At 36.4% G+C, this 24,269-nt stretch overlaps 2 protein-coding genes across 2 annotated transcripts; both read right to left on the reverse strand.

The window, feature by feature from the left end:
- Positions 1 to 161: 161 nt before the first annotated feature.
- LOC104437007 (hydroxyproline O-arabinosyltransferase 1) lies at positions 162 to 6,413 on the reverse strand. Its single transcript, XM_010049859.3, has 8 exons — positions 5,736 to 6,413; positions 4,255 to 4,322; positions 3,950 to 4,151; positions 3,516 to 3,613; positions 3,353 to 3,422; positions 1,721 to 1,792; positions 1,417 to 1,530; positions 162 to 572 (listed from the first exon to the last, which is right to left on the reverse strand). The coding sequence occupies exons 1-8, from the start codon at positions 6,150 to 6,152 to the stop codon at positions 513 to 515; spliced, it is 1,101 nt and encodes a 366-aa protein (XP_010048161.2). The 5' UTR covers positions 6,153 to 6,413; the 3' UTR covers positions 162 to 512.
- A 3,370-nt stretch (positions 6,414 to 9,783) lies between these two features.
- On the reverse strand, positions 9,784 to 19,171 carry LOC104437005 (neurochondrin). Its single transcript, XM_039310324.1, is given in 18 exon segments — positions 9,784 to 10,317; positions 10,527 to 10,581; positions 10,739 to 10,902; positions 11,793 to 11,865; positions 11,941 to 12,045; positions 12,314 to 12,413; positions 12,496 to 12,585; positions 13,364 to 13,419; positions 13,510 to 13,601; positions 13,697 to 13,896; positions 14,013 to 14,133; positions 14,545 to 14,638; positions 15,851 to 15,946; positions 16,042 to 16,145; positions 16,422 to 16,558; positions 16,896 to 17,052; positions 18,652 to 18,841; positions 18,962 to 19,171. Coding segments are annotated over 18 exon segments (1,911 nt in total). The 5' UTR covers positions 18,965 to 19,171; the 3' UTR covers positions 9,784 to 10,243.
- Positions 19,172 to 24,269: the final 5,098 nt, after the last annotated feature.

The following is a 24,269-nucleotide window of genomic DNA, read 5'->3' on the forward strand; positions in this document are numbered from 1 at the left end:
GGGCAATCATGTCGTAATTTTTATTTATTTATTTTTTGTTCCAAACATGGAGTTTTCTCTAACCAAGGGGAATGATTCAATCTTCAAGATCACGCAAGTCGATACTCGTTCGGACATCAATGTTTCAGTGAAGATGGAAACGCAATCCGGGTTCTATACCATTTACCGTGTGACGAAACTTCCGTATCAAAAGGTGAAAGTTTATCGCGTGGAAAAAGCAAACTGAAATGAATCCTGTGTATATGGTGTCATTTACATGCTTCCTAATGACATCTCGATACTGTTGGACGACAATGCATAAGTTTTACAGCTCAAACAGCTCAGATACACATCTGCCAGATGAGGATGAACCGAAACCTTGTTTTCCTGCAATTGACATAAAGCACGCATCCTCCACAGTGCATAGGATGTTGACATGACGCCAATTCTCACTCTGCTGTGCTTGTTAGCCCTGTAACCTCTATTTTGATGAACCACCGATGAACCTTTTGGTGGCTGCAAAAGGCATATGTTTAGGATCCCCAGTTTGGAATGTTTGCAGTCGCTTCGTTTACCATTTTCACCAAAGTCACCTGCCAGAAATCAAAATTTTCAATGGAGACAACGAAGAACAAGGACATAAAAAGGAAAAAAGAAGTAGCAACTAAAACACAAAAGAAAGAACACCTCCAACAGCAAACCATTATTGAGCTTATGACCTTCACCTTTACACAACATTGCTTAAAGAATATCCAAGGAGTGCTTCACATTACGCTTCAATATTAGGATTCAAATTATTCTTGGCATATTCTGCTAGGAATAATTTTCTACAGGCATGTGCAGATCTGTGTAATATCTAACTAGAGTATTGATGTCTGATTGGGCAAAACTTCTGGATAGTGCAACTCATTGCTGTGGTATCTTTTTCAGGTGATCGTTTTTTTATTTTGCATAGCATTTTGAGGGGATCTCATGGCAAATAAGAAATTACTAGAAACCCTTGTGAAAAAAGCTATTAGTTAAAATCTATCACTACACCTCCAAACACATTCAGAGAGAAAAAATTGACTGCCTGACATGCTTTCACTGTTCTGCTTTCAATCTATTTGTGGCAAGAATTCCTCTAATTTGTGAAAATGCCTCAATGAAAGTAACCCCTATCCTGAAGTTGTTAGTTACAAAGGATTAAGGCTATGAAAAACATAAAAGACGTCATGAAGCAGATGCTCCTTCAACATACACTGATCAGAAAATAGATTTAGATTTGTAAATTTGGTTATTTTTCCTTTGTTTGAACTATACTCTTCTAGATGTTTGGCTTTAATGATCCATGCTCTCAAAATGGGGAAGCAATCTTTCAAAGATTACATACATGGAGGTTTCCAGGGGAGAAAAACAAAAAAGCACCCTAGAACAACATGGAGGGATTATACATACCACACTTTCTGGAACACCAGGAGGAGGTAGTGGTAGGTTCTTTGGAGGAGGGACTTTGTCATAAGATCTCTTGTCGAACCTCCATTCTCCTATCTTTCCATAAGTCAACTCGCCCTAATTGCCAAAAAGAAGTTGAACTTGAGTCATGATGCAAGCAGCAAAAGGAATGTTATGATTTAATTTCAGAACTACTATCAATACATGAATTAGGGATAATATACTGGTTAAAAAAAAGGCTTATCATTCTATCATATTCAGCAGTTTCCCCCCATTTTCTTATAATTTAAGCAGTGAGCAAAATCACCTTCATATTGTAGTCACATCCATAAGTGTAATGAATTATGAACTTCTCCCCAAGTTCTTTGTCCCAGGGTGGCTGAAATACACAAAATAGAAAGTGATCAACACATCAGTATATTTCCCTGGTTAAATGATTAAGCGATCATATGAAAATTAATAACAACAAAGAACAACAATATTGATGGGAATTATTAGTAATGCAATGCCACAACCATTAAAAATAGAAAAGTTGATCCCTACTGACGGTAATACCTGTTAATATTAGACAACTTATTAATGACTATATGCATGTCTCAATGACCATGACCAGTTCATTGCAGCATGATATCATAGTTATGAATACTACCTTACAAGAAGAATAGTCACGAATAAAAAGTAATGCAATAAAAGACCACCCTTCTCTCACAACATTTGTAAGCATTATTTTACCCTTGACCACATGGAAGTACCTCTTCTTTAACTATCTCTTTTCCAAAGTCAGAAGCTTCCTTTGAAGAGAGATGGATGAAGATGCAAGGTAAATTTAGAAAATAGACCAGGACACGTTAATGAGCCGGTCACCTAAAAACCAGCATGAGGGAATCCAATCAATGATAAAAAGTGTGGGATAACAAGTAAAAGCTAACATAAATCGGGATTTGGAAATAAACAAATCACTCTTCTTCATATTTCAAGTTCTTATAGACTTATCCTTGGGATCTTAGACGGTGTGAATAACTGTTTTCAGCCAAGATTAAGAATCTCCACTATGGGGAACTTTACTTCAAGATGCTTTAGCTTCCTTAGTCATATGTTTACATGTTAGACAGAATCTTTGTTGACATTCCTTGATTTAGAGAGTTTAGTATATCCTCGGATATTAAAAATGCAGAGTTCAACTGCTTGTGACATTCTTAACGTTTTATGTTAGCCAATTCATCAGGCAAAAAATAGTAGGAACGAACTTATCCTTCAGGGCTACTTATGTAAATCTTATGTTTTGTAAGTTTCTTGCAAGGTTAAAGGTATTTTGTTAGCATAAATTTCATTGTCAAGTCTATTTTTGTCAGCTTTAAGTTGAACCCAAAGATCTCTTTCACTTAGAGTATTATAACATATCATGTTAGTCCCAGTATTGGCATTATTTGACAATGCTTCTAAAAGTTCATTTATTCATATGTGTTATTTTGCTGTAGCATAGCAAATTGACTGATTAACAGAGTAAAGCAGAACTGTAAGACGTCTTAAGAACATGGCATCAGGCTTTGTTATTAAAATCATGAGCAATCACACAGGCAGCACAACAGCAGAAATAGCTAACCTAGTTGGTAAGGGAACCTGCATCCATAAGAATTAATGTCATTGACTTACTATAGTTACCTGTTGAAAATTTAAAATTAACCTATCAAATACTCAACTCAACTACCCAGCAATTTTTGGCCATTGTACGTTTTCCCTTATGTCTTTCAATTGAAGATTTACTTTCTCTAAACTCATAATCAAGTAAGCAGGTTTTTTAGCAATATGAGGTCAAACTTCAAACACTCGATCATTAACATGCCATCAAGATATAGTACTCCCAATTTCAACCAAGATCTTGTGCCAAGTCAGCAAAATCATTAAGAAAGTAGGAGCAACAAAATGATTATCTGCAAACCTGAATCATAAAATCCTTGTATAAAATGTTACCAACACCATGAAATGCTGATGATACAGCATAAGCATACCTATATGGAACATAAATGTTGAAGTCAAAGTAAGTCTAAATTGAATATTCAACTTGAAAAAAGTATGATGTTACATGGCCAAGAAGAGCTCACATTTCAAGCACCCAACCGAATGCTTTATCTGTTTCAGGATCTTTCTTCATTGCCAAGGAAACATTCATCCAAGTTGGAGCAATTTTTTTAAGAGATTCCTATACAGAACAAAGAAGAAAGTTAATGGAGGAAAATAAAAGGAAAAAATGCATCGTCACTGATGAAACTGCCTTCTGAGATATATAGTACCAAAACCTCACATATAATAGGAACTTACTGAGGAAATTCTAAACTTGACATGAAAACAAGTGGTGCTTAAACTAAGCAAGGTCTAAATATGCTCCTTTTCCAAGTGACTGAGCTATGAAAGTCATACCGTATATTATTCATATGTAGGTTCTAATATGCAATTTTCCAACACAAATGAACATAAGTCCAGGACATATAAGAAGTAATACTATTCGCTACCTCTGACACTGGATCAGAAAACAGACCTTTCCTACAATGACAGGAGAATTTCCAATCGGATCAATATTGGTTATTGGTCCCTTCTCTTCAGGAAAGAATTTCCGAAGGACAGTCTCATACTTCTTAGGCTCAATATAAAAGAAAGGAAATGCAGCTCCAAGTCCATCTCTCGATAAGTTTGGTATTGGCTTGACAATGACATGATCAGGCTCTGACATCAGTATGTAACTGGACAAAAGGTAAGAACAGCATCGGTAAAGCCAAGAGAACAAAAGAATAGAGAAGAAAATCTCTGTTAATTTTGAAATGCCACAGTATCAAGAGCTCATACTCTTCTTTAATGTCAGCTTGTTGAAGCCACTGTACAAATGCCCATGGTCTGTTGAGGACTATATAACCCTGAAAATATAAATGCGATGCAACAGTGTTAAGATGGGCAAACAGTCTATTTATTGTAACAGCAATTAATCTCTACTTCAAGTTCACTGTTAACCATCCACAGAGTTACCTCTGGCCGAATGAATGTGGAAGCATAAGATAAATTACACTCTGCCCCATTGCAGACATCTTAAATTTTAGAAACCCACTATTTCAGAGGGACAAAAGAGACCGATCAAAAGGCTTAGTTGCTTATCCTGGGGCCACAAGGATGGATGTCAAATCTGAGTCCAAAATCATATGGGAGAGGCCAGATCTCGATTTTATTTGGATTGTTGACTGAAGGAAAGAATAGTAGGGAAATCCTTGAAATAACATACTAGCAAAAGTAGCTGGGCAAATTGATTCCGTTAGCTATTACTGGGTCTGATTAGACTTCTTCCTTGCCATCAGCAACAGAAGAATTTTGATTGCATATTAATATAATTTCTAAGCCCAATTACCTATAGTTCAGTGGTGGCAGATGCAGAGTTCTATTCCCAGAGATATGCCAAACCATGTATAGGGGTTACCAAGAGGAAGAATTTCCTTCTTTTTAAATTTTATCTTCTACACTTCTGCTATATATTTTTCAGAGTATCCTTCACATCTAATGATCTTAATGTATACACAAGCTTTCTAGCCATTCCATTCCTGGTAAAGAAGCCCCATGTGTTTAACCAAGAGTACACTTCTATTGTCAGTAAAAGGAACCTCAATCAACCACAACATCTTCTCTGTTTCATAATATTTTGCAGGACTATATTTTTTCATTTAACTTAGACCACTGACATGGGTGAGATCACTTTTTTTATAGAATAGAACAGCATGTTTTCTGATTGTCAAACCATAAGAATCTCTTCCCCTTATCTCAAAGCTGGATTTCCACCAATATGTCAACAAGCATTATCAATCTGACTAAGAGGCAATAAATCATTGACAATTGCACTTAATGGAAGATCGACACAGATGGCATGACTGTCCTAGACCAGTCTTCAGAATATCAGGTTCAATTTCTTCGAGTCACTGCTTACAAAAATTTTACAGATAAATTCTCATGTGGAACTCATCATATTAGTTCCCAAAAAATATCAGCATGCAACAAGGCTCCGCATTGCTTTTCTCACTTCCAGTCAACATATATCGCAAACTGCAAAACCAAGGTTCTACGAGCACATCAAAATCTGCCGAACCACTGCCATTGTCCACATCTCCTCTAATTGCCTTCCTTTATCCATCCAACAGAGACATACAAACAAGACAAAAATGCAAGACAATAACTCCACAGAACTAAGCATCCCACAGCACAATCAACCAACTTACTCACTCAACCACCATACCAATGGCTAGTCATTCTTTCAAAAAGGGGTAATAAAGGAAAGAAGAAACCGTTACCTGATCCATCCCAGAAGGAAGTGGCTGAGCAACAAAAGTCGGGATCTCATCCATGTACGCATCAGGCTTCCCGGAGTGCAAGATCCTGGTGAACCCACCCATCTCCGAATTGGGCCCATTCTGGTGCTTCTTGAACCAGTAGTACATCACCCTACACTGCCAGGTGTTGTACACCGAATCGGAAGCCGTGACCGCCGTGTGGAACAGCCTCCTCCTGCCGCCGCCGCCTCCGCCGAACCTCCTCGATCTATCGAGAGGCATCTTGATCACGGGGTCCACGGACAATCCGGAAGAAGGGTCGGAAGGGCCGGGGAGCTCTTGCTTGAGGGGGGCATTGGCGGAGATGAGGATGTTGTAGGTGATGAGCGCCACCGAGAAGGTTATCAGCACCGAGAAGAAGGTATTCCCACAACCCATTTCGCTCGCTCTTTCGAAAAGGAAGCTCTTTTCTGGTACCCTTTGCCCGGCATGTACGTGGGTTCAGCTCCCTGCGTGAATTCTTGGAAGAGGAGGAGGAGGAGGGGGCGGATTCGAGGAGAAAAGTCGTCACCTTTCGGAGTCAAGGAGGCGAGAGGGTAGTTAGAGAGGAAGTCCAGCCGACTGCTTAAAAGAGATTCCTTTACAGCAAAGTGGCCCTGAATTTTTTGGCCAATTCTCTGTGTCTCTTTTCTGACTTTGAGCGAATGCTGGTTCCACGGGGAAAATTATCAGAAAAAATCCCTCAGAACTTTTGCTGGCACTACATGTTTGCGCTCGAACTTTCCACCGTTACACAATTTTAGTACGATTTCTCCGCAAGAACTATAACCCTGAAATGAGGTACTTCAAAAGCTACGGGATTGATGTTTGGAAACATGTCTCATATAGATGTCTTTTGATATCCAACATGGAGTATGCAAACCGTTTTACACGCCCGATCTAAAAAGCCCGATCTTTGTGGATGCATGTAGGACCGCCTCGTCTGGATGTATTGATCGAATACGACTCTATCAAACGTGATTGTTTACGTTACTATGAAGAGAATTCAAGTACATGATTTTCATGTCAAAATCAAGTGCTTAATCACTCAATCAACTCATTAGAGCCATTTCATAAATAATTATATTATTTATATCATTCTCTCATGTCACAGCTCTGATTGACTTGTTGATGCATATCCCAATATTGGTAAAACACAACAAAATTATAATTAATACAACAATATACACATCAAACAAGTGAAATTGGTTGAATATAGCACTTCTATAATTTGGATTGACTTTTAAGAGTTGTCTTCGGATTGACTCATGTAATTGGAAAGAATTTACATCAGGGTAGGCACCAACAAGATGAAGAACCCCCTTCCTTTCCAATGGATTTAGCTAATAATTCCATGAGAAGGATTAGGGTGAATTTCCTTTACCATAAATGAATCGATTCAAGCATTTTGGTCATAAAAAGATAGAAGAAGCCTATTCAAGTTTTGCATGGATAGGATTGCACGTTTGGGCATGAAAACTAACAGTGGTTCTGTGACTGCAAACGTTGTGAGATGAAGGACTAATTTGTGAAAAGTTAAAACAAAAGGGGACAATTTCATTTATGATCATATTCCATGAGGGGCAATTTGCAATAAATTCTTGAGATTAGCCAAACAAGAAAAAGTCTTCTTGTTTGGTACTTTCTTGTTTAGCACTTTGTTTAGTACTAATTATGGGCCACCCCTCGTCCATTATCTTTGTTGTCGCTGTAGAAAGTCAACTTTGAGTTGTATCTTGCAATGAGACAGAAAAAATAAATCTAGATTTGGTAGGAAAAAGAAATAAAGAAAAACATTTGATGGATGAATTTTTAATTAGAGGAAAACGCGGCGCTTATTTTATAATTTCATGAAAGTATACTTTCTGTGCAAGTTGTGCCTTACCCAAACGGCAGGAGGAGTCACTTGAGAATAGAGAAATGTAGTGGGCAATGTCAAGCGTCTAATTACATGTTAATTAACTACTTGCTAAATCCGTGCCTTCGGTTAATGAGAACATTAACATGCATAATTATTCTAATCAATTTTTTTCTATGATTAAAAAAGTTGTACCATAAATAATCTTAACAAATGGACGGAAAATCTGAAAGGAAGAATTTGTATTTTTATCATTTTTTTTGAAAATGTTTAATATTTTTCCAAGCGGCATGTCACTAAAATGTACCTATCGAAAAATATTACACTGCCAATGCAATTCACGGACTATTTGTTCTCAAAATTTTTTTTTTTGATGTTATTTATGTCTAAAGTTCAATGTTACCAAGATAATTCAAAAGGCTTTTCCCTTTAAATTTGTTATGCATAATTAACACTTTCTATACTTTATTTAGCATTTCAAAGTAATAATTTGTCACAAGTGACTTTTGGTCAAGGTATCTTGAGATACTCATGCTTTTATTTAAAAAGATTAATATTCTGAAAAATTCCAAATTGATACATATGTAATAAATTTACCACAAACTAATTTTATTCCAAACTGATACACCTTTGATAGTTTTATTCCAAACTGATATACTTATGATAAATTTATCATTTGTTAGCTTTTGTTAAATTTTACTGTAAAATTACTAAGTTAAATGACACGTAACGGTTGACTAGTACACCAGTTTGAGATTTTACTTTTTATTTGTTACAGTTATATAATTTTTGTAGTTTTTCTTTACTATTAATCCGATGTAACAAAAGTATTTCAGTTAATTTTTTTCACCCAAATTTAATTTTGTAAATTTATTATAAGTGTGTTAGTTTTGAATTTTTTTTTTTGTGGTCATTTGAGATAAATTTGTCACAAGTATATTAGTTTGGAGTTTTTCATAGTCGAAAAATTAGTTTGGGACAAATTTGTCAATTGCTTCAGTGGGAGCAGCTGTGGGATTTTTCAGTTCTTTAATCCTATTATTCCGTTATACTCAATCTCTCATTTCTTCCTCTCTTTTTTTTTGCTTTTTTGCACATTTTCTTGAACTTAGAAACAATGCCCGTTCTTGTAATGATGTAAATCAGAACATATTCATATAAAGATATTTTATCCAGATAAAAATAGTTCAATCTTTACTTTTTCTAATATATTTCTATTATAGCCGGTTAATGATGTCACATGCTAATTATCATTTGCTTGCCAAGAATATGCATCGTACTCATATAGATTACTACATTTTCTGTTCATTTCTCATTAAATAGCACGTGTTAACTAAATTCAATCTTTAAATACAATATTTCTTTTATAGAATCTGGAAATTCAAAACGACACCATCTTAATACGCAAGTTTCTTCATGTTTAATACGATTGATGTAAACTTAAAGTAACATTGTTTGTTTTTCTTTTTCCCCGAAATTCTCTTACTACGACATAGATCTTATTCAGGTAATTTCAAGGAAAAATGACTACAAACCCACCTTATTTCGCTCAATTATGATTTTTATCCTGTATATTATTAATCATTGAGGTGATTTGAATCACAAACGTAATAGGATCATATTTGACCCCACTAAGCGTTTTAGCTTTATGAAATCTAGCAATTTTGACCTAACTTTGCTTTTTCTCTCAAGGGATCGACCCTGTGATCTACCTACGTTTTACCTAACTTGTTACATGCGTTCTTGGTCCAATGTGAAACTTCTAATGTGAAACTTCGCCGGGGTCCCCAACCCAGATACGCTTAAGTCGCGCGTTATGCATTGAAGCATCACGTCCACGAAGTTTCGAACTCTCCTCCTCGGATAGCATTCAAACCAGCGACCCCACTTGTTACGTGCATTCTCGACCAATAGATTTGACCTAATTTGTTACATTTATTACAGCCGTAGCCTCATTACATGGTATCGGAGGAGAGGCCGAAGGAAACTTCCCGCTTCTCAAAGGGAGCCATCTATCCTGCATTACTTTCCTCCTAATATAGACTTACAACAACATCTCGAACGCAGCATCACTCAATGAATCTTTCAAAACTAAAATACACATCAAATTATACATCAGGGGAGTGCAATTTAAGCTCTCCTAGAACGCCAGGTACAACAAAACACAAGCACTACTAGAAAGGTTAAGCTTGCCAAACATGGAAAGATGATCCTTCGGCATGCAGTTTCATCCGAGCCCAACTACTAGACAAAGAACCAGTGACTCCGTTTTGAATATATAAAATTAAAGATCTAACGCTCTTGCCAAAGTAATCTAGAGAAATTACATTGAAAGAAGAGATGCTACATGTTTCTTTGGCCTCTTCATGATTACACAGTCAATGCTACAGAGAATTACATTTCCTGAATGCACCGAGAAACTGGATGTGATTTACCACTAAAGAACTGCAAAGGATGATTTCACTGAATACGTGATTAAGATGGGACCAGATGGATGAGTATAGCCAGGTAGTATGTTAGTGCTAGTGAAATATTCATCTTTGACAGCATTCTTTCTCCGTTAGCCAATCTGAAGAGGTTGGAGATTTGTATAAACCACTTCTACATGTATTAAGATTAAGTGAACCATGAGTCACATATGATCACCAAGCTCCCTCTCAACCGTGCCTTTTATATACGGAAAACGATGTGACCACCGGGAAAAACCTGCATAGGATGGAGTGTGCACATGATTTGACGTTGTAGCAATCTTCTCAAGAGAAACTAAATGAACTTCAACAAAATTAAAGTAGCAAAGCAAGGAGTTTAGATGTTGGATCCAAATCTTTAAGCTGAACATCAGAATCGCCGAGAAGGCAATGATGCATGTCTCACATGCTGGACTTAACTATTAGTATTTTGCAATTCAGACCTACCCGATGAGATAATCTCTTGAAGATCCATGTCTGCTCTAGCTTCATCGACCATATCCTGAGATAAATTCAGAAAGTAATCAGAGATGTAGCATGTGAGATTTTATCACATAATACTGGTAAAACAGAGAAAAAAGAAAGAACCAAGGTCAGAGTACAGGATAGAGTGTGGGATTGCACCATGACAATTAGAATTATTCTCTGAGCACCCTTACCATCTCATTTGAAGCGAGACTTTTAACAATGAGCCGACATAAGCTATGAAGATCGCTGCGATTAAAATTTGGATAACCCAGAAGAGCCTCCTCTGAAGAATGATCTAATATAAGCGAACATATGCTTGATGCCATCATTGTCACAGTTGGGTCATTAGAATTCTCTGCACCACAGCCAGAAATTCAAGTGGAAAACAATATAGTTTCCATGTTAGTATCAGTCAGGTTAAAAAAATAGCAAGGGGAAAAAATAAGAAGAAAATTATGCATTCCCCTCATTTAGTTATCTTCATTATCAGCATCAGCTTCTTTCTGTCACACAAATCCTTCTATTATCTCTGAACTTTTAAGACTTCACAGATCCTTGATAAGTCACTAAAGACATGCATGAGTACATTATACATTACACTACCATTTTATCAAAGTGCTACAAATCAAAGCGGAGAAAAGAAAGACGCAAAAAACATCCAAAAGCCACACGAGGCTAATTCTAGTAATATTTTCTGCCAATACTCATCATCTAATGACAATTGAAGCACCAAAAAGACCATTCCGCAGTCATTTCTAGCTCTTACAAACATTAATAGCAAAGCCAGTGCAATTCTTATCATTACACTAAAGTATCAGCAAAGTTGTAGCTTTTATGTATAATAAAACTAGCATTAGCAACAATCCTAAGGGTTTAGCTGAATAGGGAGAAGCCCATGATAAGTCAAGAACAAGATATTGGAAGTTTGAGGTACTATTCCAACTCATTGTAATCTCTTGGGCCGGGCCAAGTGGAACTAATTGCACTTGATTTCATTAGTCCTTGTGTGGATAGTTTGCTTGTGCACCAAACTGGAAAGGTAGGCTTAATTTGAAGTGTGAAAGCTGGTACAAGATACCACCCAGCCCTAACATAAAGCAAAGAAAGAGAAAAAAAGTTTCCATGACAAGAGAGCAGCAAGTATGTCCATGGAGATTTCATGCCAAATAGCAAAAACAGAAGATGAAAAATATCTTCGGGAACAAACAAGTAAATATATTTCCATCAAGAGTTCACACACTCTACCTGCCCAGCATGCTAATGTTCTCAACAGATTGACATAAATGGGCTCCTTTAGTGATAATGGCAGCTTCTCTTTCTGTCATAACAAGTTAAAAGGGTCATTGCACCAAAAAGATAAGAGTAATGTTCTGATGTAATGAGCAGACAGTACCTTCAGAAGGAGGTTCATGATAGTATCACAAGCCAGGAAAACGCTGTCAGTATCCTCTACCTTGTAAGAATGTGTATTGATCATTTTAATGAGGCATTCCACAACCTGCAAAGTCGAAGGTCAATAATTACTGCAAACAGCCATTGATCAGTTTCACAGATTCACAAATGGCGATTACGTGGACAATCATTTATTTCACTGCCCCAGTATATACTTTAAACAAGCTATTTTCCACCAATAAATTAGACAAAAAGAAGAAGAAGGAACCATGCCACCAATGATAATTGATTCTAATGTGCCTTCTTTACACCATTGCCAGAAATATGGAGTAACATGATCTCAGAATACATGGGATAAGAATCTTGTTGCTTACAGCTTTATCCCCTCCAAAGGAGGCTAAAACTTGACATCCTTCTGCCTTCATCGTTGTTTGACACAGCATAGGTAGCAAAAAGCACACAGAAAAGAATGGACTGTTGGAACAAAATTAAACAGATGTTATTCCAGAAGATTTTTTATTTAACTTGAACCAAATGTCACAGGGTGAATCCAGACCTAGGCTCATCATTTCCTTCAATTGATAGCATAAAAGGTAGGAGCTCCTGGACTTTCTCTTTACATGCAATAGGTGTCTCTGCAAGATAGCTGAGAAGATCTGTATAAGCAGATTAAACCAATGCAATAAACATAAAGAATTCTCACTAGAGTGGATGGATATGGGAGCTGTCATTTAACCATGTGCTGCTCAAGCAAAATTTTTGGTCCAACTGTCTAGCACATTCATTTGAATAAAAGATATAAGAAACCTAAATTATATCCCACTAACTCTGATATAATCCTACAGAGGAATAGAATCTGAAAAATTAAAGTGCATTGGTTTCTCTCTAGGATTATTCATCCTCCTGTGAACTGGTATCATATTCACATTCTTGTATACGATATGAGTGATTTAGACTCTTCTTATTTACATCATACTAAGATTTTTCTCCTGTTGAGTCAGGTCATACCAGGATTATTTAGGAGAAGCAACTGGTGCAGGATACCTGGAGGACTAAATCAAAAGTGCCTAAAGTGGTCATGCAGAACACTCCAAGAATAAAAAAACTGTCAACTTCCAAACAAGCCCTAAAGATATTCAAATGGTGTAGGTAGTTATATCTTGTCCGTGATGTAAAATGAGAATAGATAAGTAATCTCGCTGTATGATGGACATCCAGGAGTGCAAGGATTACAAAAAGTTGCATGGATATATGGTGTACACATGGTCAAGGCACAATTTACCCTATAATAACTACCATGAACTTTGAAATCTGTGAAACTAGCCCAGAGGAAGAAAGAAACAGAAGTCTGCATTACTTGCATTCATCTTGACTTACTGAAGAAATTCTTTCAAGAGTACCATGAGAGTGGTGGAAAAATATACCTCCCAACAACTCGCACTGACGCAAGAAGATCATCTCCCTTTTTCTCTCCATGTTCCTGCAGGATACAAGGCAACTCAGAGCACACATCATTATGCTACTAACACCCAACCAAAGGAAGATAATGTAAATGTCCTTGAACCCCAACCTTTGCATCTTGTAAGTACTCCAGAACCACACCAATTGTCTCATTAAGTCCGTGGATCACCTTTGTGAAAGTATTCTCATCAATAAGTTCTCCTGTAAGATTGAAGAACAATGTCCATAAAAATCCCACAAGATCATGATATCAGACATGCATGATAACTATCGGTATCCATGATGTAGCTACTTACCTTCATCTGCACCCATATTTGCAACTAGTCTAATTATCTTCTCAATCAAGGAAAAGGCAATAGCCAAAGTTCGCTGCTTTGAAAGGATAGAATCCCCATTGGAGGAGGAGCTCTTTGAGGCTTCATACTTCAAGTAGGCCATGTCATTCAGCAGTACAGCAATTTCAACCCTAGAAGATTCTAAGACAAGCAACAGACACCTAAAAGAGAATAGGGAACAATTTAGTGTAAGAACGAACCAAGATGCCAACATAACATCAAGTATTCCACTAAGAACCAATGATCAACTGAGAACAATAAGGCCAGTATGCATCACCTGTTGGCTGGAATGGGCTCCCTTGCATCAGGCGAGTTTACTTGATTAATGAGCCACTTCTCACCCATTACTGAGATGGCAGACTCGGCCAAAATGAGAGCATGAAGCTTTTCAGCAGGAGCTAAATAGAAAAAGGAGCTACATCAACATGCTTTCAATGAAAACCAAAAATTTTCCTCACTTAAGACACTCAAAAGGACATCATCAAAAGTTATTGTTATTGGTAGTGAAAATATCAGATATCAGATTAATTTTCCATCTAAACTAATGTTTAATTTAGCAATCTCTTGCCTTACAGGTTTGCTAAGAAAGTTACCTTGCTGCAGAAAACCTAGAATTAGAACTGTTAATTCTAAATTAGCATAAATTACTATCAGTAGATCCCTGCCTTACCTAAGGTAGGTAAAAATAACTTTGCACTTTATAATGAAAGTGCAATCAACATTAACTTAGAAGTGAAAATTAGTTGGTTAAACATAAGCATTTGGTTTCTTGCAATAAACATCCATGGAAATCACCTTTGCTTACATACCAACACGGTTTTGTAGGATTGCTGTGATGCCAATCCGTAAATTATCAGACCAAATACCATTTGGCATTACACGAAGTGCCTCATGAAGCGATGCCTGAGAATCCCAACACAACCAGAATCAGTTTCATCACTCTGCAGAACACCACACTGCAGATGGAAATATTACATAATTGGATGGATATATAATGCCAAAGATGGCCACAGACATTATTGTCTTCAATTAGACCAAGGACAGATAGACCAGATTGGTTAGATTTGTTAAGTTTAATGGATAAGGCATGAAAGCATTTTCAAAGAATCTAAAATCGTGCAAAATCCAAGCAAATGCAAAAATCTTCAAAACTTTAGGAGATAAATGCACTAAACTCCTCAAATTGAAACATGATACTCAATTTGGTCTAGTCAATTTTCAAAGCAGCAATTAATTCTTTTAACTTTAAAATCCAATCAAAACATTCTATTACCTCTTAACAAAATGGTGACAAGAAATTCATGATGCCAATATGGGAGACCCAAAGCAAAGCCATTTTTGGGAGGCTTTGTGAGGATCTCTTTTCATTTTTTCCAGGAGGCTTTTTGAGAGTTCTGAAACTAAAAGGATAGGAAAAAATTAAGGCACAGCTCTTTTTTTTTTCTTCCTGGGATAGCAGTCCATACCTATTTGAGTACAATACAATGGAGTCCATCTTAGTCAACTCAAACAAGTAGACTTGTGGTTAGTTAGGCTTCGTTTTTCCTCTAAGAATATTAAAGATTTCTTGACTTCTATATCCTAGATAAAGTTTAATGACCATATACATGAGTCTTGATGAAAGTAATGTTTAACTACAAACAAAGCTTGAAATTTTTATTACATTTGACCAATAAGAAATCCATTTCTCAAAGAAATGGATCTTTTTATCCAACTAGAGGTTGGAAAAGAATTTACTCATTCAAGTGCCACCAGGATCTCCTCATATTTAACTAACAGAAGCAATGAAAGGACTCAATTTCTTAAATTTAATTTTCTTTTCAAAATTAAGGATTTGATTGGCTATTTGAAAAGTTGCAGAACTGAATTGCATTTCAGACACAAGTTTCAGAACTTCTTGTGCATTTATCCAAATCTAATACTGTCAAACTAAGCACCACATTCTGCATCCAATTCCCACATCAAAATAATAAACAGGGCATGGTCCATCCATCATTAATTCAACACAAACAGTTACTCCCATAATGAAAACATGTAATGGACACAGAAGTGTACAAAGGAATTATTGTTTTCAGGCAAGGCAAAAAAGACACTATTTTAGAGGAAAATACAAACCGAAAGTTCTGAAGAGAAGATAGCTGATAGTATATGCAGCGCTTCAAATTTTAATGCATTGTGGAGGACAGCAAATTGCCTCGCTATGGCAGCAACCTGCTTTCAGAAGAGATTGTTACTGATCTCTAAGAGCAGAATCATATAGATTGACAAACTCAATAAAAAAGGACTCAACACAAATCAAAACTCACAATTATTGAAAGCTCCTCAAGATAAGTATTGCTAATAAAGCCCAGAGACAGCTTTCCCAGCGACAATTGCACAAGTTTCATGGCTAGCTCCATTGCACGAGAACCTGCCAAAAATTTGGGTTAAATTAATCTCTGACAGAAGATCCATTCCCAATCCATCAGTAAACATATAACATATTTTGTCCAGAAAATATCGGGCAAAAACATTGTAGAAATATACTCAAATGGGATCAATCAGAGCAAAATCCACAAACGGCAAAATAATTTCACTGGTGAATACAAAAGTCCCCACTGGAAACACAATATGACCACAAAAATTGATAGTCATAACTATTCTTAACTACTTGTCAGAAAAATCCAGTCAAGGTGAGAATATTTACCATCAGCAAATGTAGACATTTGAGGGGCTAGCACCTTCAAGCCTCCAGATTCAAAGAAAGAAACAACTCCATCTTCATTTGCAGAGAGCACTAGATATAAAAATTCATAACATTCTTCAAGTACAGGTGAACCGGATCTGTGTTTGATATTTTAAAAATCAATAAAGCACTAAAAGCACAATTGAAAGAAAAATGTCAGGATCAATCACTGTAAGTTTCACCCAGAAACGGTAGCTAGCTAAGTAGCTACCTCTGTTACATTTTTTTTTTTTTTGGCTCTGCAAAGACCTAACACACAATCCTGGTGACTAACATTAACAAGCAGCTCTTAATACATTTCCAAGGTAATACCAAAGATAACTACTATTCACAATTATCACATAAATCAAGAGCAAATCATTATGAGGAGTCCACCAACTTCTCTACTCAAATTCTTAAAATGTATAATTGTTAAGTTAAGAAAGAGAACCTTACTTGTTTGGCAAAATCTCAAGTATGAGAGGAATTTTTTAAACCATTTCATTAGAAGCAGCAATCTCAGTAACACGGCAGAATGCAGCCAAAACTGTTACCGAAAGCTGCAAGTATGCATCGCGATTGCCACTGCCTTCAGTAGATCCTTGTCCCATTCCTTCCCAGATAGGAGAAATTATGAGAATACCAAATGAGGAGACAAATATTATGACAATATCAAGGCAAAGAAAGAAAGTTCAACCATGAAAGAATTTTCAATTGATATGATTTTGGTATGCCCTACTTAATGAAATCACCTACTTAGTACTCAGCATATGAAAGTGAGTTTAAGGTCTACACAGAACATACGGTCCAGGATTGCTAATACTTATTACATCCGGTCAGAATTGAGATATCGGTGGTCCTTTCACATACCAAGTAAACATCATATCATAATAAATTGCCACGAAAAGTTCTACACATGTCAAATATAACTCAACAATGTTATATCTAAAGCTCTGAGATTCCAAATTGAATGACAAGCTAAATCTCTGCCTTGAGAAGTCACATATAGAAGCATGAGCTTTCAAACTCATCAGTACTGGCTTCTTAAGTTGCTAAAATTTTCCATCGAAAATCAGCAAAAGACTCAGAAGTACATGCTGTAAAAGCCTGCAATTTGTTTACTTTTACTGCTCTGCTACCCACTCATTAAGTCACTTTAGAAGCCTGTACCTCTAGGCATGACTTTAAAAGACCATAATATGAGATTTTTGCTTGATTTCAATTGAACTTTGCATTGACTTACATCGATAAAGTATTACAGTGCACACAGATAAAGTATTACAGTGCACACACCAACTGTCATTAGACTCACTCGAAAAAGGTGCTTCAATATCCTCAGAAGCAGCCATGACAATCCAATTGAAGAGGTTTTTACAAGACCGGCCCACATTCAATGCTACAATTCAAGGGGCATATAACTAAACTGAAAGCTTAAAGAGATCTTTCGGCACTTAGACTATAGAAACTCCATCAGCCACAATGGTTCCATCAACAGAACTGTCAGAGATACTCAAAGACAAGAGCTTCATGTAGCCAGCTGAAACAGAAATGCCTTGCAATAGGGGAGGTTCAAATTACCGAAACTGATGCCTATACAGTTACTATCAATTTCACCATGCCATTCCTCTATTACTGATGCTTCAATAAGGAGAAAGAGCTCCACCAATGCAAAATGATAGTCCATTCAATTTTTTTTCAGCAAATCCCCACCCCAAAGAGCCACACAATCACTTAAGCGCAAGAGTCACGTATTCATTTCTCATCGCTGTTAGCAAGCTTTGGGACTTGCTACTCATAAAGGATTCTCTTTGCCATATAACAAACCATGAGAGCTTATAGCATCTCTTCATTGCTTGCCAAAGAAGCAAGTCACAATAAAAATTAACAACCTTCACATATTCAAACCCTTCTGTCATCATATAGGGATGGTAGTGTAGAAAAATCTTTTCTGCACAGTTAAATCTACTACATCATTATCGCCGGTAACATGTTATTAGACTTATATGCTGACACAAGTTACTTCATGTCACTCGGAACTCGCGCGTTACTCGAAGCACTGCCTACCATTCCCAAAATGCTGATATTCACTTGAACACGCCATCTCGCAGGTCAAATAGCCAATCGGAAAGGCAATTCCTTTAGCCAAATCATGACTGCGCGACTCCCACTAACGACAGAACCGAAAAACAACGAAGGCGTCACCCAAAATTACCGGTTCTGAGGAGGCGGTCGAGGAATTGCGGCCCGACGGCATCGTAAACCCTGCGCAGCGAAGCGAGGTCGTCCCCTTTGCAGAACTTGGTCACCAAGAGCAGGCCGGCCAGGCGCTGCTCGTCTCTCTCGCCTCTCAACAGCTTGAGGCAATCGTCGAGCGACGGCGATTGCTTCTCCGGCGCCGCCTCCTGCAAAATCGCAGTATACCATCAGCATCAAAACGTTAACTTCCCCCACTTTCTGGCCATGCACCAAGACCGCAACTTGACCGTTCGATGAAATGCCACAGAGAAGCTGGTGCTGCTCACCATCTGAACAGAAGGAATCGAGGGTCGAGCTCGGGACGCACGATGAAATCGTCGGGAAGGAGAATTCGGCGAATTTGCTCGGCGGATTTTCGATTTCCTGGCTTGCTTCCGCTTCCCACCGGTTGAGTAGAGACGCTTCGAGAGCAGTCTACACCGCGCGGTGAGGAAATGAAATCGGCAAGAGTCCGGGTGGCTCGGAGTAGGGGAACCCGGTTCGGTCTTTCAGAAGACCGGCCGAGGACGAGGTCAGCACTAGAGCTAAATCGAGAACCGGCCATCAAGGTCTAAAAGATTGGAACCGAGACTTGGCCATTAGTTTTATGGATCCATCTTAAAACCAAATTGTCAATGCAGTCTGATTCCCAGGTGAATCCATGAATCTGGTCTCGAATTTCTACAAAGCTTGTTTGATCTTATATTTGGGTTGAATTGCAAGTTATTTATTTTGATTAAGAATTAAAAACTATAAGGTAAATTGAATAGACAATACTTGTTAATTAAAAAATTAATCTATTCAAAGGTCATGGTGTGGTCTTCTTAAAGATTCCCAATAACGGAAACAAGTGGAGAATTAGGTAGCAAATGAGAACGTTTATGTTCCTCTATGCTCTTTTGTTCCCCAAAATAAAATAAGAACAAAAAATCATTTGATAACGTTAATTAATTTTTCTATTCTCCAGAATAAAGTAGCCGGGAATAGATTTGGAATAGAAATAAGAAGTAGAAAAAAATTTCTTGTTTTTGAGAATAATTTCTAGAAATAATTTATTTTTTTTATTTTCTTCTTTTATTTTCTTCTTCTTCCGTGCCACTCTACAGGCTACCATTTGCCGTTGGTTGTCGGCTACCACCGTTGCTCGCTACTACCACCACTAGTTTACGAGCGGCGGGCAATAGAGACACTAATCAGTGGTTGGCGGTTAGTGGCGATTGGCGATCAACGACAGCGACAACAGGTGGCAATGGTCAAACACATTCCTATTCTTTTTGTGGATCATACAAAACACATTTATATTTTTCTATTTTTTAGAGAATATAAATTTTATATAATTACCAAACACATTGTTTTTTACTAAAAATTATTTGGGTGAGTAGAAATAAAAAGAACTACTTTAAAAAAGAAATTATTTCTCGGAACAAAAATGTTATTATTCACACCCTTAGACTCCATGTTAAAAATCCTAACCTCACAAAAGTTAAAACATTAATCACTTGATTCATCTTTTTTCAATGTCAATATAATTTAATCATGGGATAGGCTAAGGAAAGACCTAATTATATTCTTAAAATGAGCCATTGGCTCTTATGGACATCTCTAATCGATTCTCTCATTTCTCTACGTTTATTTATTTTGTTTTGGTTGAGAAAACAAATAAATGAATCATTAGAATGAAAAAGAAAAGTAGGGGGTTAATTCTATTGCACAACAAAGAGACAAAATTAGTCAATAATATCTAATAATTACAAATATTCATATATGTACATATATATTGGGTTGAAAAACTAAAAAATAATTAAGTAATTGAAATGCAATTTCTTTTTTTAATATATATATTGTTTCGGTCCGAGTGGGTGGGTGAGAATTCCACGCCTAAAATTAAAAACTAGATCGGTACTCATTAGTTCCACCAAATTGGAATCGGGAACCGGATCAGCCCTCATGGGAACTACTAGTCTAGTTTAGTTCCGAGCAGTCTGGGTGATTCTCGGTTCTTTTGCAAACCCCTAGTCGACACGCCCCTTTACCGAGTAGTGGCGTTCGATTGCACAGCGTGAAAGTTGAAGCTGACTGAGCTGGCTAGAGATGCAATCACTTCAAGTACTTCCCTTTATGTTTTGCAACACGACCCTGCCCCCCTTAAAATTTGAAAAGCACAGACCCACCAATTTAATAGGATTAATATCAAGAAAAATCACAAATTGATACATATACAATAAATTTACCATAAACTAATTTTTTTTTATAAAGAAAAACCTTTAACTGATATACTTATGACAAATTTTATAACATGTTAATTTCCAATATATATTTTTTTAATTGCTAAGTTTGATGGCTCATAACAATTAACAATTGTATTAATTGGGATTTTATCCTTCACTTGTCATAGTTGTACTAATTTGTAATTTTTTGTAGAGATGAGTGATCGAAATTCTATACAAGTTCTACTTAGAAATTGGAACCTAATCGTTGGAACAAGTTCTTTAATTTTTGAAACCTAGAACCTACTTTGCATGTCTTAGAACTTAAATCTACCCTGTCACAAGTTCCAAGGTTTACCTAGGTTTCACATATATTATTAATTGAACCACTACAATGAATTATCATTTTTAATGACCAACACTTTTTACTATAATTCACTGATAATAACTTATATTTAGATACACAAAAAATATGAAACATTAATAAAGTAAAGGTTTTGGTGATAAAATGGAAACTCAAACTAGTGGTTTTTAATTAGGGATAATACCCTAAAAAACCCTAAACCGGTACACTTGTAACAAATTTACCCCAAACTATTTTTTTGACCACCAAAAACCCAAAACTAGTATACTTTTGACAAATTTATCCCAAACTGGTACACTTGTGACAAATTTACCCTATGTTAGTTTTCGTTAAATTTTATTCTCAAATTATTAAGTTAAATGACACGTGACAGTTAACATGTATACCAATTTAGGATTTTACGTTTCGCTTGTCGCAGTTTACAATTTTATGATTTTTTTGTGCTATTAATCCAATTTAGCATAGGGTATATTTGTCACAAATTTACCCGGTTTAGGGTTTTCTGCGGTCGAATAAATTAGTTTGGGGTAAATTTGTCATAAATGTACCAGTTTAGGTTTTTTATAATTAGTCGGGTAAATTTGTTAAAGTTTACCGGTTTGAGGTTTTTTATGGTCAAAAAAATAGTTTGGGGTAAATTTGTCACAAGTGTACCAATTTGGGGTTTTTTTAAGGTATTAACCCTTTTAATTATACATTCATCATTGAATATCATAGAATACTGCCAGATCGCATGAATATATGCCCTAGGAAAAACATAGACTTGTTTCAGGTTCTAGGTTACAGCTTCCACCAACCTAGAATCTAGAATTTACCCATCGAAATAGGTTTATTAATTTTTTAAAACTTGGAACTTACCCTACATACCTTGAAATTTTGAACCAAACAAGTTTCCACCCATCTGATAGTTTTTTTGTGGTATTAATCCAATTTAACAAAAACTAATATAAGTAATTTTTTCACAAATGTATTAGTTTGGGGTCTTTAGTTGTCAAAAATTAGTTTGTGGTAAATCTAATACAAGTGTACCAATTTAGAATTTTTCATGGTATTAATCAAATTTATAAGTTTGCATGTTTTATGTTTGATCTATAGTATTATATAAAGCAAAAATGACCTTCTATCTTTTTATAGAGTACAATTCTTTTTGGTTCATCAAAGTATCCTCGAATATTCGATCAATGGATAATTATATATATTAATAATCCAATCTTATTTTGCACATATTTCAATTTTAAGATTCTAGTATTTTTCATATCACAACAAAACCCTACTAAAAAGTTCAATTGAGCTCTTTTCTCGTGTATGTGTAAAGTATCGTTCGTACTCTATCAATAGTATATTTCAATCAATCGACAATTCAACTATCAAGTAGACAATCTTACAAAACCTTTTAACCGTCAATTTTTCACATGCGCAGAACTCATCTGCACATCCGCCAGTACAGTATTATGAGAACCTTTACATGGAAATATTTATGTCATTGATAAGTGAAGCAATTTTTTAAAATTTTAATATAAAAATATTTTTTTTCTTATCTAAAGTAAGAGAACCTCCTACCTTTTTTTTTTTTTTTTTTTTATCTCAATCCCTTTTTTCTTTCTCATGTAATCTTAATTATTTACCTTACAGATTATGTCCCTAAATAAAATATAATAATTATGCTTTATCTCCCACCTATTTTAATTTTAATTTTTCAGTACTTTGTATCTTACATCGAGACAAGTGAAAATATTTTTTTCCCAGAATAAGCAACCTAGGGGTGAGCATGGTCCGGGTTGGTCAGGCCACCCCTAACCCTAGGACCAACCCATACGCATTGGTCCTCAATTTTGGGACCGAGGACCGACCATCCTATCGAGCCTGGGACCAAGGGACCAGACCGACCCAATGGGTTCGGTCCGGTTCCGAGGTTAACCGGGACCGATCGATTATTTTTTCGTCTTGTTTTTTTATACTCCCTAAAAAAGCAAACCTACAAATTCAAATTACACATCCATTCACAATGCGGCATTGTGCAACTAAACTATAAATACCAATATATATTTAGCAAATTTAAGATGACACAATAATAGAAATTTCGTACTTACTAACCGCTCATCGAGATATGAGACAAGATAGGGTCCACAATGCGGCAAGCGGGACATTGCTACTTTTGATTTTGGCAAATTGAAGAACAAAGAAGACATAATGGAAGAGAACGTACTTTGAGGAAGGAAGCTGTGAGGAGATTTACGGCGTAAACTTCGCGCCGTTTTGGATGTCGCGAGTCCGTGACTATGAGGAGTCCTTCGTCCTCACGGTGAAGAATGTACTCTAGACTATGGAGGAGGAGGCCGTGAAGACCTTTATGGCGTAAACTTCACGCCTTTTAGAATTAGATGCTGTCTATCCATGACTTTGAGCCTGAGGAGTCAACGGCTTTAGCATCATTTTACTTAAGTTTTTTTTTTTTAACAGACATTTTACTTAGGTTTGAATATATAAAAGAATTATAAATAATATAATATAATGGGTTGGTCCCGGGTTGGACCGACCCAAAACTCTCGTAACCGGGACCAACTCCGCACAGGTGTTGGTCATGGAATTCCGGGACCAAGGACTCGACCCAGTCCCCTTGGGAACCGGACCAGACCGGCGGGGTTGGGCCGGTCAAGGTCGGTCCCGGGTCGACCCTAGACCGCTGCTCACCCCTAAAGCAACCCTCTCATTATTGCACCCATTCTTGCCATGTAATTTTTTCAAAGGAAAAATAATAAAAATGATCTCTAAATTTTAGTATAATGTGCAATATTATTCATAAACTTCTAATTTGTTCAATGTGATTTTTGAACTTTTGGTGCATGTTTAGTTTAATTATATTATATACCACAAATTTAGGAATTATATTAAATAAATTAAAAATATTAGGAACGACATTGCACATTGAATCAAAATTTAAAGACCATATTACACTATTTAAAAATTTAGAAAGCAACACTGTAAATTCACCAAGGTTTAGAAACTATTTGTATAATTATCTCT

Source organism: Eucalyptus grandis, chromosome 3, assembly GCF_016545825.1.
Source record: "Eucalyptus grandis isolate ANBG69807.140 chromosome 3, ASM1654582v1, whole genome shotgun sequence".
In the NCBI taxonomy this organism is placed as follows: domain Eukaryota; kingdom Viridiplantae; phylum Streptophyta; class Magnoliopsida; order Myrtales; family Myrtaceae; genus Eucalyptus; species Eucalyptus grandis.